General features: G+C 39.9%; 1 protein-coding gene across 3 annotated transcripts in view; it reads left to right on the top strand.

Annotated features, from left to right (window-relative positions):
- Positions 1 to 16,855, top strand: part of FIG4 (FIG4 phosphoinositide 5-phosphatase) — a 125,531-nt gene that overhangs the window by 56,503 nt on the left and 52,173 nt on the right. For all 3 annotated transcript variants that reach the window (XM_059176874.1, XM_059176875.1, XM_059176877.1), the window contains one exon: positions 13,413 to 13,551. In XM_059176874.1, coding sequence (XP_059032857.1) covers positions 13,413 to 13,551 — 139 coding nt within the window. The remainder of the gene's footprint in view (positions 1 to 13,412; positions 13,552 to 16,855) is intronic.

Below are 16,855 nucleotides of genomic sequence, written 5' to 3'. Positions count from 1 at the left end.
ATGGCCCATCCCTTTGCCGTATCCCATTGGTTAGAAGCACATCATATCTCCCACCCCCTGCAAGGGAAATCAGTATCAGTTTGCTAGGGCCACTGTAACCAAATAGCACAAACTGGGTGGCTCAAAGCAGCCCAAATTTATTATCTCACTATACTGGAGGCTGAAAGTCTAAAATCAAGTTGTTGGTGAGGCCAGGCACCTTCTGAAACTGATAGGAGAGAATCCAGACTTGCTCTTTCCTTTCTTCTGGTAGTTTGCCAGCAATCCCTGGTGTCCTTTGGTTTGTAACTGTGGCACCTCTGTCACTGCCTCCGTGGTTACATGGCCACCTTCCTTCTTGTGTCTGTGTCAGTGTCAGATTTCCCTGGTCTCATGAGGACACGAGTCCTATTGCATTAGGTCCCATCCTAATTTAGTGTGACATTTGAACTTGATTACATCAGCAGAGACCCTATTTTCCAATAAGATTATACATTCACAGGTATTTGGGTTTAGGACTACAACGTATCTTTTGGGGGAGACAGTTCACTGTATAGCAGAGAGTATCACACTACAGTACGAGCACCAGGAGGGTGGGGATCATAGGGTTCGCCCTGGGGCGCATCGCACCGAGTAAGACCTTCCCTTTTCACACACTTTGGAGGAACCAGAAGCTGGTGGGTAGCCTGGTGGGCATGGGAGGGAAGTACAAGGTAATCTGTAGGTCCTGCATGTCATTTACCCCATGCTGTTCTCCATTGTTCCTCTCCAGATGAACTGACGCTCTCACATTCCCTGAATAAATTAGGCTGATTAATCATATGCTGTTTCACCCATTGGAACACATGACTGCCATCTTCTCCTGATGCCTAGCCGGGCTCAAGAGCTCACTGTACTTTGACTTGCTCAAAGAAGGTCCTCCAGGGTTTGTTCTAATGGCATTCTGTGTTTTTCCTTCATAGCACTTAGCACAGTTGCCGGGAAATCATTCACGATGCCATTAGTTCCTGCCATGAGGCCAGAGAGCCCCATGGGCAGCTCGTTCACTGAAGTGTCCCCAGTGCTTTGCTCATGGCACACTAAATATTTGTGGGATGTATTAATAAACACATGAGTTAATTTATTTATTACCTGTGTCCTCCCCAATTCCCCCTTTTCCCTGAATTACAAAATTGACAGGACTAAGGATGCCAGCCTAGTAACATGTAGCTTATCAGTGATGCCCCGAGAGGGCTCAGATCATTTCTTTTGCATTCTTGGAGCCCATTATAGTACTCTGGGTAAGCTCAGTGTATAACATAAACCACAGAGTCCACTGCGGACCTTAATGAGAATTTAGATATTCCTCTTTATGCCTGCTCCTTGAACTGGGTTTAAAACTTAAAAATCAAAGTAGAGTAATCCAAGCAAAAACTGAGAGGGAAATCGAACTTAGAGAATCTGGCCAGTGGCATAAGTTTCGATTCTAGATTTCTAAAGGAAAAATATTAAAGCATTTCCATCATCTTTTGTTATCCCTAATGCTCTCATTACCAGTGAGGACATTAATATGTACTGATGTATTCAAATTGGCCACAATGTGAGTTAGAAGTAATTGGTTATTATCAGTCATGAAACACAAAATTACAATGGGTTTCACTTGTTTTTACCAATTAGAGCATTGATTAGAATAGGGTTATCTCCCAGAAGGTGTGCTCACTGGCTCCTCTTTGTGGTGCTAGCTTCCTAGGGCTTCTGTTAACAAAATCCCACAAGCTAAGTGGCTTGAAGCGGCAGCAGTTTCTTGTCCCACAGTTCTGGAGGCTCAAAGTCTGAAATCAGGGAATGAGCAGGGCCGTGCTCCCTGTGAAGGTTCTAGGGGAGGATCCTTACTTCATAGCTTCTGATGACTTCTGGTGATCTGTGGCTTGCCACAGCACTGTCATTTCTACCTCTGACTTTGCCTGACATTTTCCCCTTGTGTCTGTGTCTACATGGCATTTTCCCTGTGAGTCTGACTCTTCCTGTAAGGACATGAGTCATATCAGATTATGGGCTGCCCTACTCCAGTTCCCACTGCATCTTAAGTGGATTGAATCTGCAAAGACTCAACTTCCAGATAAGGTCACATTCACAGGTCCCAGGGCTTAAGTCTTCAACGTATCTTTTTTTTTTTTTTTTTTTTTTAAGATTTTTAAATTTATTTATTTGACAGAGAAGAGAGACAGAGAGGGAACATAAGCAGGGGGAGTGGGAGGGGGAGAAACAGGCTTCCCACTGAGCAGGGAGCCTGATGTGGGACTCGATCCCAGGACCCGGAGATCATGACCTGAGGTGAAGATAGATGCTTAACGACTGAAGCACTCAGGCGTCCCAAGGCTTCAACGTATCTTTTTTGGGGGGCACGGTTCAACCTATAACACTTGTACAAGTTGTGTGTCCACAAGTACATATCTCTCAGGGGATGGGTTATCACGGGAAAGGTGGAAAACTGCCCCAATGGAAAGGAAACATCCACTCTTTTGCCCTCTGACATCATTGTCCGTGTAATGGGAATCATTATTGAAGTTTATTTAAATAATACTGGGGGACAGAGAGAACAAATGTAGAGATGTATGTGATTTAAAAAGCAGGGAGGACTATTAAAAGATAGAAGATGATCAAGAAAAAGTGTAACATGCACATAATGGAAGTGTAAAGCAAAACTGTACCACTGAAAGAGGAACCACTCTGAAAGCAATTATTTTATAAATAGTGTGGCTAAAACAGACTTTATTTTGAGAAGCATGGTATCCTTGAGGCATACAGCTTATTTTAAAATTACAATGGCTATCATATAATGTTAATATATTTCTAGAGCCATTTTCTTTAAAACACTCAAGATAACTTTACAAAATTTAATCTCATGTGATTCCTCTGGGGCAGGCAGGAAGACACTTGACATTAGGTTGTTGGAAATTTTTTCCCTTTCATTACCCAAAAAATGTAATGTAGATGGACAAACAGCAAATTAAGTCAAAAGACAAGCTAAGGAGAAATTTGAAACCTACCATAAAATGCTAATTTCCTTTAGATGTAAAGAGCCAGTATTTCCTTTAGATATAATAAGCCAATATAAAGGGACCAGAAGTTGTGGAGAAAAAATGAGCAAATGACATGTACACTTCACAGGGAAAGCAATGCATATGGATTCTAAACATATGAAAGAAAGCTCAACTTCACTCATAATAAAAAAAATAAAATTATGATAGAGTACCACTTTATATATCAACAAAGATCAAAAGAGTTTTTGATCCTTGGGACCTTTTGATCCTTGAGTTTTTGATCCAGGACCCCTCATAGGGGTTTTTAGTCATTGAAGTGTAGTTGATATATAATATTATATTAGTTTCACGTAATCATGAAGTTTATATTAGTTTCACGTAATCATGAAGTAATCATGGTAAATCTAGTTACTGTCACCCATACAGAGTTGTTACAATATTATTTATATTTTCTATGCTATACATTGCAACCCTATGTCTTATTTATAATTGAAAGTTTGTATCTTTTAATCCCCTTCCCCTAATTTGCCCAATTCCCCTTCTCCTCTTGGCAACTACCAGATTGTTCTCTGTATCTGTGAATCTGTTTCTGGGGTTTTTTTTGTTAATTTGTATCATTTTTTAGATTCCACATATAAGTGAAATTATTTTCTCTATCTGACTTAGTTCACCTAGCGTAATCCCTCTAGGTCTATCCAGATTTCATTCTTTTTTAAGGCTGAGTAATATTCCATTGCATGTGTATCACTTTTTTTAATTCATTCATCTATCAGTGGACACTTAGGTTGCATCCATATCTTGGTGATTGTAAATAATGCTACAATGAACGTAAGGGTACATCTTTCTGAATTAGTGTTTTTGTTTTCTTTGGATAAATAGCTAGAATTGCCAGATCATGTGGTAGTTCTAGTTTTAATTTCTTGAGGATTCTCCACATTCTTTTCCATAGTGGCTGCACCATTTTGCATTCCCACCAACAGTGTACTAGGGTTCCCTTTTCTCTGATTCCTCACCAGCACTTGTTATTTCTTGTCTTTTTGATAGTAGCCATTCTGACAGATGTGAGGTGATATCTCATTGTGGTTTTGATTTGCATTTTCCTGATGATGAGTGATGTTGACTATCTTTCCATATGTCTGTCAGCTATCTGGATGCCTTCCTTGGAGAAGTATCTCTTCAGGTCTTCTGCCCACTTTTCAATCAGTTATTTTTTTGGTACTGAGTTGTGTGAGTTCTTAATATAGTGAGGATATTACCCCCTTAATGGATATATCATTTGCAGATATATTCTCCCATTCAGTAGATTGTCTTTCATTTGTTGAGGGTCTTGTTCACTGTGCAAAAGCTTTTTAGTTTGATGTAGTCCCTTTTGTTTCATTTTACTTTGCTGCCTTGGGAATTTCATCATTGGTTTGTATAGACCGACTGATGCCATATAGGCAACCCACTGCACTCTCTTTCAGGCTCTTTTAAAAAACTGTTCTTGAGGCTTCTCATCTTAGCGTGCTTTGAGGTTGTCTTTAAGAAGTACCATTGGTTTCTAACACAGCTGGTTACGTTGGTAGTTGGAGGATGCCAAGAAGAGATACCTAGGAACTCCCGTCAGATGTTAGGGAGAGTTTTATTATTATAACGGTCTGAAGGAACTTGTTAAGCTGCTTCTAACCTTTTTTTTTTTTTTTTTTTTTTTTTTTTTTTGCATTTTGGTTAGCTGAATTTTCTTGCTGAAGCTTATTGAACTTCAGTCCTGTTATATGAAGAAAAAAAAGATACAGGATACCTTTAGCAGTTAATAATAGATCTGCTCTGTTCATGCATACATGTATACATACATACACACATGTGCAGCTTAAAATTGTAGGGTGTGTGTGTGTGTGTGTGTGTGTGTACGCATGCATGGAGGGGAATCATATCCTTCTCAAACAGAGATTTCAAAAAAAAAAAAAAGGAGACATTCACAACGTAAGGACTGCAAAGCTCACCACACATGGGAAACATGCAGAGGAGGCATCCCTCAGCTTTGTGGTCGTGCCTTAAGGTTGTAGAACAGTTTTACTCACTTTCTGCTCACCACTGGAGCAGAGGCGTACAAGGGAGAAGAACATTTTAGTTTATCAAGACTAGTGAGGCAGCCTACTAAGGTCATCCTTCTAACAGGTTTAAGGTGGATAAGCTGTGTTTGGCTCTAGCAGGGAGGAGACACTTGGCAAAATGTTTTGTTTTAATAACTTTTTAAATAACATTAATAACTGTTCACCGGTCCTGCAACCAAAGCAGTTAAACATGGCAAGAGAAAATGCTGTAGCTAATTATGCTCCATTTTAAACTGACTACAGGTCTCCAAAGGACATTAAAACAACCTGCCAGTCCTACTACGTTTCTCTGGTATATTCCTTCTAGCGGAATGACCATTTGGAAATGACCACTTTCCAAAAGGACCGTTTCATACCATTTCATGTCTTCTACTAAAATCTACAGCACCCCACTCTCCACTGTGAAGTTGCATGTCATTGAGGTGAACTCCCTCTTCAACATCCTTAAGGACAGCGGAGCCTGTCCTTATCTGCACCTCTAATTTCTGTATTGTATTACAGTGATTGGAGTAGCCCTGTCCCATCTTTTTTTTTTTAATTTCGCTTCAGTGTTCCAGAATTCATTGTTTATGCACCACATCCAGTGCTCCATGCAATATATGCCCTCCTTAATACCCACCACCGGGCTCACCCAACACCCTCCTCTCCCAAACCTTCAGTTTGTTTCTCAGAGTTCACAGTCTCTCATGCTTCATCTCCCCTTCAGATTTCCCCCAACTCACTTCTCCTCTCCATCTCCCCATGTCCTCCATGTTATTCCTTATGCTCCACAAGTAAGTGAAACCATATGATAATTGACTCTCTCTGCTTGACTTATTTCACTCAGCATAATCTCCTCTAGTCCTGTCCATGTTGATATAAAAGATGCGTATTCATCCTTTCTGATGGAGGCATAATACTCCATAGTATATATGGACCATATCGTCTTTATCTATTTGTCTGTTGAAGGCATCTTGGTTCTTTCCACAGTTTGGTGACTGTGGCCATTGCTGCTATGAACATTGGGGTACAGATGAACTGTGGCCATTGCTGCTATGAACATTGGGGTACCTTCTTTTCACTCCATCTGTATCTTTAGAGTAAATACCCAGTAATGCAATTGTAGGGTCATAGGGAAGCTCTATTTTTAATTTCTTAAGGAACTTCCACACTGTTTTTCAAAGTGGCTGCACCAACTTGCATTCCCACCAACAGTGTAAGAGGGTTCCCCTTTCTCCACATCCTCTCCAACACTTGTTTACTGTCTTATTCATTTTGATCATTCTAACTGGTATAAGGTGGTATCTCAGTGTGGTTTTGATTTGAATCTCTCTGATGCTAATGATGGTGAACCTTTTTTTCATACGTCTGTTAGCCATTTGTGTGTCTTCTTTGGAGAAGTGTCTGTTCATGTCTTCTGCCCATTTTTTTAATGTGATTATTTGTTTTGTGTGTGTTGAGTTTGAGGAGTTCTTTATAGATCCTGGATATCAGCCCTTTGTCTGCAGTGTCATTTGCGAATATCTTCTCCCATTCCGTGGGTTGACTGTTTCCTTTGCTGTGCAGAAGCTTTTGATCTTGATGAAGTCCTAAAAGTTCATTTTCGCTTTTTGTTCTTGTTTCCTTTGCCTTTGGAGACATATATTGAAAGAAGTTGCTGTGGCTGACGTCGAAGAGGCTACTGCCTATGTTCTCTATGATTTTGATAGATTCCTTCCTCATGTTGAGGTCTTTTATCCATTTCAAGTTTATCATTGTGTATGGTGTAAGAGAATGGTTGAGTCTCATTCTTCTACACATAGCTGTCCAATTTTCCTGGCACCATTTATTGAAGAAATGGTCTTTTTCCCACTGTGTATTTTTTCCTGCTTTGTCGAAGATTATTTGGCCATAAAGTTGAGGGTCCATATCTGAGCTCTCTACTCTGTTCCACTGGTCTATGTGTCTGTTTTTGTGCCAGTACCATGCTGTCTGGTGATCACAGCTTTGTAGTAAAGCTTGAAATCAGGCAACGTGATGCCCCCACTTTTGTTTTGCTTTTTCAACATTTCCTTGGCAATTCATAGTCTCTTCTGGTTCCATACAAATTTTAGGATTGTTTGCTCTAGCTCTTTGAAAAATGTCAGTGGAATTTTGATCAGAATGGCATTGGAAGTATAGATTGCTCTAGGCAGTATAGACATTTTAACAATATTTATTCTTCTAATCCATGAGCATGGAATGGTCTTCCATCTTTTGGTGTCTTCAGTTTCTTTCATGAGTGTTCTATAGTTCTTCGAGTACAGATCATTTACCTCTTTGGTTAGGTTTATTCCCAGTATCTTATGGTTCTTGATGCTATATGGAATTATTTCTCTAATTTCCCTTTCTGTATTTTCATTGTTAGTGTATAAGAAAGCAACTGACTTCTGTACATTGATTTTGATAGAACAAATCAGTAAGAGAAGAGAGAAGAACAACATGGTCCTCTCAGTTGATCCAGAAAAAGTATTTGACAAGATACAGCATCTATTCCTGATTAAAACGTTTCAAAGTATAGGGATAGAGGGAACATTCCTCAACTTCATAAAATCTATCTACGAAAAACCCACAGCGAATATCATCCTCAGTGGGGAAAAGCTGACAGCCTTCCCTTTGAGATCAGGAACATGACAAGGATGTCCACTCTCACCACTCTTGTTCAACATAGTATTAGAAGTCCTAGCAACAGCAATCAGAAAACAAAGAGAAATAAAACGTATTCAAATTGGCATTGAAGAAGTCAAACTCTCTCTCTTCACAGATGACATGATACTTTACATGGAAAACCCAAAGACTCTACCCCCAAACTACTAGAACTCATAGAGCAATTCAGTAACGTGGCAGCCCTGGCCCATCTTAGGCCAGCCCCCTGCCATGCTTTGAGTCCCATCACTTCATGCTTGCCTATAAGTAGACTCTCATGGCTGCACATCTTCAGTCCCCGCTCCTCTGCCTCATTCCCATGATGCATGAAAGCCCTCCTTAGTATTATCAATCGGATCTTTCCTTAACATACCCAGTCCCATGCCCCGTCCAGCTACAGTCCTATTTCCTTGGTTTCCTAAGCAAAACCTCTTGAGTGATCTGCGTGCGTGTTTCCTCTCCTGTCCTTTTCTCTCCACCTGCCTCACGGCATCTGCCCTGCCATTGCTGCTGAACCTGTGCTTGTTAGAATCACCAGCCCTCTCCCTATTGCCAAATCCAAGGTCATCTCTCTGTCTTTATCTTTTTTTTTTTTTTAAAGATTTTATTTATTTATTTGACAGACAGAGATCACAAGTAGGCAGAGAGGCAGGCAGAGAGAGAAGGAAGCAGGCTGCCTGCCGAGCAGAGAGTCCAATGTGGGGCTCGATCCCAGGACCCTGGGATCATGACCTCAGCCGAAGGCAGAGGCTTTAACCCGCTGAGCCACCCAGGCACCCCCTCTCTTTATCTTTCTCAGTCTTTCAGCAGTTTTTAATCACGGGTGACCCACTCCTTGTTTCTTGAAACTCACCTCTGTGATCTCTCACTCAGTCTCCCTGGTGACATCTCCTGCCCCATTTCTAAACCCCCTTCTCTTTTCTCTCTATACTTTTACCTTAGGGGCATCTCATCCAGCTCGTAAATACTGTGCATTTGATGCTCACCTTTGTGTCTCTAACCTTGACTTCTCTACAGAGCTCTGGACTCATTTTTCCAAAAGCCCACCTAGCTAGCATCTCTTCTTGAATATTATGTTACTTTTCTACAGGTTCTTAATCAATTACAGCAAAATTAGTGCCTTAAAATAACACCCATTTATTATGTCATAGTTTCTGTGGGTCAGAAGTCTAGGCACAGCATTCCTCAGCTGTGTTCTCTGCTTAAGGTCTCACAAGGCTGGTAAAAATGAAAGCAGTTAAGTCAAATGAAGTCAAAAGAAGCCAAAATTAAGTTGGTGTTGGCCAACCTGGGCTCTTACCTGGAAGCTTCCAGGCTTGTTGAGGTTTGAGGTCAGTGGTAGAATCCCATGACTGAAGTCCCTGTGGCCTTGCTGGCTGTTGCCTGAGGTTCATTCTCAGTTTCTGAAGGCCGCTTGCCTTCCTTGACTTCTGGCCCACTCCATCTTCAGAGCTGGCAGTGGCACATTGAATCCTTTTTGTGCTTCTACTATCTCTGCCTTCCTTTCTACTTTCCTCTTCTGCCTTTGAAAGATCCATGTGATTACAGTAGGCCCCCCCAAGATAATACAGGATAATTGCCCAGTCTTGGAGTGAGTAGTTAGTAACCTCACTTATATCTGCAAAGTCCCTTTTGCTGCGTGATATGAAATATTTGTGGGTATGAAGCTAGGGAGGAAAGATCTTGGGGCCCAAATTTCTTTTCTCTTTCTTTCTTTTTAACATTTTGTTTATTTGTCAGAGAGAGTGAGCAGAGTACAAGCAGGGGGAGCGTCAGGCGAGGGAGAAGCAGTCTCCCTGCTGAGCAAGGAGCCCAATGCAGGACTAAATCCCAGGACCCAGTGATGGTGACCTGAGCGGAAGGCAGTTGCTTAACCAACTGAGCCACCTAGGCGTCCCTTGGGGCCCAAATTTCTTAATACCACGGGTATCTAATAAGAGTCTCAAGCTGATCATTTCTTTTTTTTTTTTTTAAGATTTTATTTATTTATTTGATGAGATGATAAGTAAGCAGAGAGGCAGGCAAAGAGAGCAGGGGAAGCAGGCTGCTTGCGGAGCAGAGAGCCCAATGCAGGACTCGATCCCAGGACCCTGAGATTATGACCTGAGCCAAAGGCAGAGGCTTTAACCCACTGAGTCACCCAGGCATCCCTCAATCGATCATTTCTGAGGCAGAAGTCCCTTCCTCTGACTTAAACCTGTGTTTCCACTTGCCTTTTCCACCTCAGCACCTGTTGCTCAGTTCAGAAACCTTGGAATCATCCCTGATTTCTTTATTTTCCTTACTTATCTCCACTGTCCCAGTCACATCTCTCGACAAATCTCATTGTCTCTGCCCCAAAATATACCCTAAATGCTTCTGCTGTTTTTCATCCTGCCTGCTGCCATGCTGGTGCCAGAAAGGGTCACCTCTGTGTGAACAGCCGCAGTACTTCTGCTTCAGCTCTCGGCCCCCACACGTGGGCCCCTGTTCTACAACATGATTTTAGTTGCTTTATGGCAGTCTATCCTTTAGAAACACAGAAACAAATCATAATTTATTTAGTTATTATTTTGCATTTTGCTTCCTCTTAAACATCTTTAAACATATACTCTTTTTTGGCATATCTTTGATATTATCTTATGGAAATTCTAGAAGCATATTTATTAGGTCAGAGAGTATAAATATTTTCAGGGCTTTAAGTATGTGTGCGTGTGTGTGTGTGTGTGTGTGTTTATAATAAATATAAATATATGTATATTTAAAGCCCTGAAAATATCTATACTATATCTATCTATACATAAATACATATGTATATATATTTAAAGCTCTGAACATATCTGTATCTGTATCTATCTATATATAAATATGTATGTATTTGTGTGTGTGTGTGTGTGTGTGTGTGTGTGTATACCCCATGAAAACTTTGGTAAGTTGAAATGACATAAAGTGGGGAGTATCCCCCTCACTTTCCAGAAGTTTGAGTTACACTACTTTGCTTTTAGGAAAAACTTGCGTTAGCAAAGTAACAGCTATTTTCATAAAAGTTAAAAACCTCTTCAGATTTCTTTCCATTAACATGAGAGGTACTGATGTAGGTCTTTTCCAAGCAAAGTGGCGTAATGCAGACTTTCAGAAAGCAGGGAACCCCTGGGTTGCCAAATTGCCTTAGAGAAAGGATACTGTACAGCAGTTAATATTCCCTAGGCAGAGTTATAGAAGTGCCCATTTTGATAAGTATTCGCCAGCCTAAGCAAGTAAAAAGTGGTATTCTGTTTTAATTTGCATTTGTTTGATAACTAGTAAGGTTGAATTTTGGTAGGTTTATCTGTTTCTATTTCTTTCAAAAATGGCTCATTTCTCTTTTTCTGTTAGGGTGTTGATCTTTGCCTTTCTCACATTTAATGGGTATTTATTGAGTAACATTTCTTTCCATTATTGATTTCAGAGCCCACTTCATCACATACTTAATTTAACATTAGAATAATAAATATTCTAGTTCTAAAATTTATTTTTTGCTAATTAAAAATAAAAAGAATTGTTATTAAAAAAAAGAATTGTTCGATTCAAGCCTGATCTATTTAATACATACATAATAAAAGTGGTTAGTGTTTAGCTATTTGAGTGAAGTGTGACTGGTCCATTACTCTCTTTTCCTTTAAAGTGTGATTGAGTACAAAAAATAGGCAGTCATTGCCCTCTTATTATCCACAACTGCAGAGAACCCACCTGTGTTAAGCTCGTGTCCATATCCAAAGTTCTACTGTCTTCCCGAGGGTGGTTGTCTTACTTGCAGTCAAGACTAGCCTGGAAAAGAACCCCAGGCTCATTAAACTGGTCTTAGAATCCTTGGTTAGTGACCATATCCATCACAGATACATATTTATAGAAACAGCAGCACATTCAGCAAGTCTTCATTATGATCCTTTGAAGCAGTAGCCTTCATTGGGTTATGTTTCTCACCGCTCACATTTTATCATACTTGTTAAAAGTTAAAGGAAGCAGTTATGAGGTTTAAAGGAGGAAAGGCTCCTTGAAAACATGGCTGAAGATGGAAAGCTTCTCTAGATAGTAGTAAGATGTCTTGAGGTCCTGCATAGCATGAATTATTAAGTGCCATTAAGACTATACAGGAAGCATAAAGAATGTAATTGCTATAAAAGCAATATGTGGGCCCCTGGGTGGCTCAGTTGGTTAAGCATCTGACTCTTTGTGTTTCAGCTCAGGTCATGATCTCAGGATCCTGAGATCAAGCCCTGCACTGGGCTCCAGGCTCTGTGTGGAATCAGCTTGAGAGTCTCTCCCTTGCTCCCTGCCCCTCCCCACTGCTCTAAATCAATCAATCAATCAATCAAATCTTAGGGAAAAAAGTGGTATGTTTACTTTTGCATCATGTAAAGAGGGTACAAATTGGGGAGGTAATGTCTGCATCATTTAATACTTGTTTTCTCTCAAAAGTGGCAGAAAGGCCCCAAATTTGCTCAGGTTATAAACACATCCCTTTTATACATTACTTTTGGCCTGAAAGGTAAATGCTGCTTTAATGGAACACTTCCTGTCAAAAAGTAATAACACTAATACATGTTTGATGTGCCGTATTTCATTTATTGCTTTTGCTGAGATGACCAAATAGTTCAATGAGAACAATGTTGCTAATTTTAGAGATAGCTGTGTTCACTATAGCTGTTGGAAGAAGATTGATTTTATGGTAATGTTATCTTGTTTCGAAAGCAGTCATTTCTACTGTGCTTTTTAGTTCTGTGCTCATTTTCAGAAAGAGGGTATTATTTTAATCGTGCATGTCTGCCCTAAACTTGAATACACAGGGCTCTGAGACAAGAATGGGAGGCAGGAAATGAGGGGAAACAATGAAGGATTGTGGCGGGAGGTGGGGCGAGGGGAGACGGTGCAGAATGGGAAGGGTGCTTCATGAGACCCTTTAGTGCTCATCATCATTTTTACCAAAATATAATTATAAGAGGAAGGAAGTACAATATATGTGCATATGTGGTTAGTAATTTTGGAGTGGTTGAATAGTTAGAATGAGGCTGTTACCCATGTGCCCACTCTGCCTTCATTATCAAACCCAGAAGGGAATGGGCCAGGCCCACTGCTGAGGGGACAGAAACTGTTATAAACACTGTCTCTGCTAAAGAAATGGAGACTGTCTTTTCAAGGATTAGAAGTGGAAGCTATGGAGAGCAACTTGTTCAAGGTTGTGCAACAGAATAGGGGTAGCTGTGGGATCATTTTGCTTATTTGTTTCTGACACTGTCTTCTTGTCTTTATAACAAAGTAAAGATGTATTTGTTTCTGGAAGACTGAAGAATGGTGAAAATGTGTTCTTACCTAAAAATAAAATCACTATGGTATTATGGCAGTTCTTGATTTTTAAGAGTCTCTCAAAATTCAAGAAGCAATATGTGTTCACTGTCCTCTGTATTATGAAAGGAATGGAGCTAAAAGGAAACAACTGGAAGCAAGATCTTAATTCTGCTCAAAATCTTGGTGACTGTTTTAGATTTTGTGACTATTTTAGATTTTAGATGTGTGTGACTTCTGAAGTATAAATACTATTATTTTCAAAGGTATGTTTTATGAAATCACAGTTGTACCCTTCTCCTCCTGAGAAAACATTCTCCTGAGTTGTATATGTCAGTAGTGATTTCCTAAAATGCCTATTTTTGCTTTTTAGATGCTGATAGACAAGATTCCATTAATCTCTTCCTGGGGGTTTTTCATCCCACTGAAGGGAAACCTCATCTCTGGGAACTCCCAACAGATTTTTATTTGCATCATAAAAATACCATGAGACTTTTACCAACAAGAAGAAGGTATTCTTCTAGTCTACTGTATAAACTCAGATTTGATGTTACTTTGAGTATGAAATATTTTCATTTTTGAGTCATAATCACATAGGCTAAAGTAGTCTTACTACACGTTTGCTGTGAAGAACTCCGTGTTGTTGGTGTCCTGATACTAGATCTGGGAAATTGTCATTAACAATTGGTGGCTTTCATTTTTTGTAAGATAGAAAATTTCAGAACTTCATCATTGAAGAAAAGCTAATCACTAAGACAAACCATCAACATTATTTCTGAGTGCTTCCTACAAATGTGGAACTGAAAAGAACCCTCATATTTAAGGAGTCAGTCTTTGGTCTTTCAAGTGAGGGGTCCAAGCAGCATCACTTTGGAATGCTAATGGTGTTTCTTTCCGGAAGCATAACCTGCTCTTGGTGACACCGGTGAAGATGGGGAACTAGAACAGTGACCCGGGTGGCAGACACCATCCCCAACATCTCCTTTACCCAGGCCTTTCTAGAGTCAATAGCCATTTTAGGTTTTTTTGATGACAGTGGAATTGATATTAATATTCTCAAAAGAAATAAAGTTTTTACCTGTAGTCTAGCCTCTGGGTCAGGTTGATTCTGTACCTGAGTGACCTTGGATTAGTTATTTTAACCTCTCCCCACCTCATTTTTCTTACCTGCAGATGTGAATGGTAGACACACTTCAGAGTCATTGTGAGGGTTTAGTGAGAAGACTCATTAGTGTTTTTAACTGAGGCATAATGTACTAATGTAGTGAGTTTGGCCACACAAGCAAAATTTTCACACACAGGAGGCTGGAGACTGGTGCATTCTTCTTAGAGGCCTACAAGGTCAAGTTCTCTCATAATGCTTTTCTCTCACAGCATCAGTTTACTATGGCCCTTATTTTGTGCAACAGTGCTTCCCAAACACTATGGGGGTCAGTGCTAGTCTGGGCTTCATTGTGTGGACAGACCACAGGCAACTGTACAATTAGCAAGTGCTGATGTTACAGCTGTTATCAAATTCTGTGTTACTTCAGGAGTGCTAGAATATATAGGGATGGGTCAGTTTCTGTTCTCAGATTTGTTCTTCTAAGTGCATGTTGTTGGAATAACCAACTTACTATTTGAGTTTACTTTCCCTGTTAATGAAGCACTGCTGGTTTTTGCATTAAATGATTGCCTCTGAATTTTTGCTGATAAAAAAGTAGAACTAATTATGTTTATTGGGTGAGAGATGAGTGTAAATACCCATATTTAACTCTAGTGATGCAATTGACAATGGGTAAATGTGGGTGATTTTCCAAAATTAAATATTACCTTCCAGTATTAAAGCTGTTAACACACAGGTTGGGAAGAACCAAAACTCAATTTACTCCTGCAGAAACGAACTCGTGTATTGCAAGTGTACATTAAACCACTTGCGTACCTTGAGTTACATAACTGATCACTAAGACAGGAGGTGGTCAGAGCTTATTTGTTGCATCAAAAGAAGCTGCTGTTATAGCTCCATTTTCTTAAAAAAAAAAAAAAAAAAAGGAAACTGAGATTGCAGAGAGAATGTGTCTTGACTGAGATAATTCAGCTCATTAGATGACTCAGCAAGAATCAAATTTTTTTTGAAAATAAAGTTTTATCAAAGTAGATAATATGGCTCTCTCAGTTGGTTTGGTCTCCTGGTTTTTTCTCCCAGAATATCACAATTCCAAAAAATCAGTTTATGCTATCAAGAGTACATATTGGTTATAAACAGTACTTAAAAATACTGTAAGACACATTTTTATTTTGGACTTTCCGATGTCACCCACGAAACTGGTTATTTTGGTGACAGCTAATATTATAATTCTTAGATAAAATGAATATTTTAGCCAGAGGAAGTTAACTGGGTGAGAGCTTAGACATCACGGTTGGGTGGGGCAGAGTTAGAATTTCTGCCAATGTGTGACCTCTGACCTGCCGAACTCCAGAAACCCTTCTCCTCATCTGTAACATGGAGAGGACTATGTACACCTCACAGGGTCATTTTGAGGATTAGGTGAGAAACTGTGTGGGAATTACTTAGTACTGGGTCTGACACAGAATCCACACAGTCCTAAAGTGGCCAGGTTCTGGACAGATGGCCTCCAGTTTAAACCTGAGTGACTGTGGGCAAGTTACATAACTGGTCTCAGTCTCAGTGGCCATTATCAGTAAAATAGAGATAATAATATCATCTAACTTGTACATTTTTCTGAGCATCAGATGGAATAATATAAATGCTTACTACACAGCAAACCCAACAGATGTCAGTACTGTGATTATTCTTTAAGGAGAATCTATTCCCTAGTTGTAAAATTTATTTAAAAATCATCCAGGATGACCATAAAATCTGGAAACTTAGATAATATTATTTTATCACTTATTATGATATGATATCAATACCCACTTTATATGTATTTGCTTGTGTTTCCAAACTGGGTGACCATACCATATTTTATATTGTGTGTACCAGTGTTTACTCTGGTATGTGTGTGTGTATATATATATATATATATATATATATATATATATATATATATATTTTAAGATTTTATTTATTTATTTGACAGAGATCACAAGTAGGCAGAGAGGCAGGCAGAGAGAGAGGAGGAAGCAGGCTCCCTGCTGAGCAGAGAGCCCAATGCGGGGCTCGATCCCCAGACCCTGAGATCATGACCCGAGCTGAAGGCTGAGGCTTTAACCCACTGAGCCACCCAGATGCCCCAACTCTGGTATATTTTTATTGAATGATAAGGGAAGGGGGAATAATTTTTGCTCTGACTAGAATTCATCCAAACCAGGACCTCTTGAAGTAACTACTTCCATTACTCAGAATCCCACATTTATCTGTCTGCCCAGAACTGCTAGATGAAGTTTTGTCCTGATTTAGGTTAATGTGTCATACATCATCCAAGATGCTATTTATTGACTCAGTGTTTATCAGGTCACTGAGATGTTTTTACATATTAAGCGCTAATTAATTCATTAACCCAGAGTTGGATGGTTTCCTGGCCCTGTTCACTGTCTGATATATGAGTTTCCTCTGCGTCTCCCCAGGAGAGGTCATCCGGCCTGTGCGCAACCAGTCCTGATTTGTCCCCTGGGCGGTGTCTGGTTGAGGAGGTTCTTTTCAGACAGTCCACTTATACAGTTCTTCCCCACATCACCTGAGATCTGCTGCTCTGTACCTTTACCTACTAATCTCAGTTCGACCCACTGAGACCTTAAGAACACGATTTCCCTATCCACTTTATGGTCTTTTAACTATTTGAAGACGAGTTCACACCTTCTCAGAATCTCTTCTTT

The sequence above is a fragment of the Mustela lutreola genome, chromosome 6, assembly GCF_030435805.1.
Source record: "Mustela lutreola isolate mMusLut2 chromosome 6, mMusLut2.pri, whole genome shotgun sequence".
In the NCBI taxonomy this organism is placed as follows: domain Eukaryota; kingdom Metazoa; phylum Chordata; class Mammalia; order Carnivora; family Mustelidae; genus Mustela; species Mustela lutreola.
The sequence above is the reverse complement of the archived record's forward strand: the minus strand, read 5'-3'. Positions and strand labels throughout refer to the sequence as shown.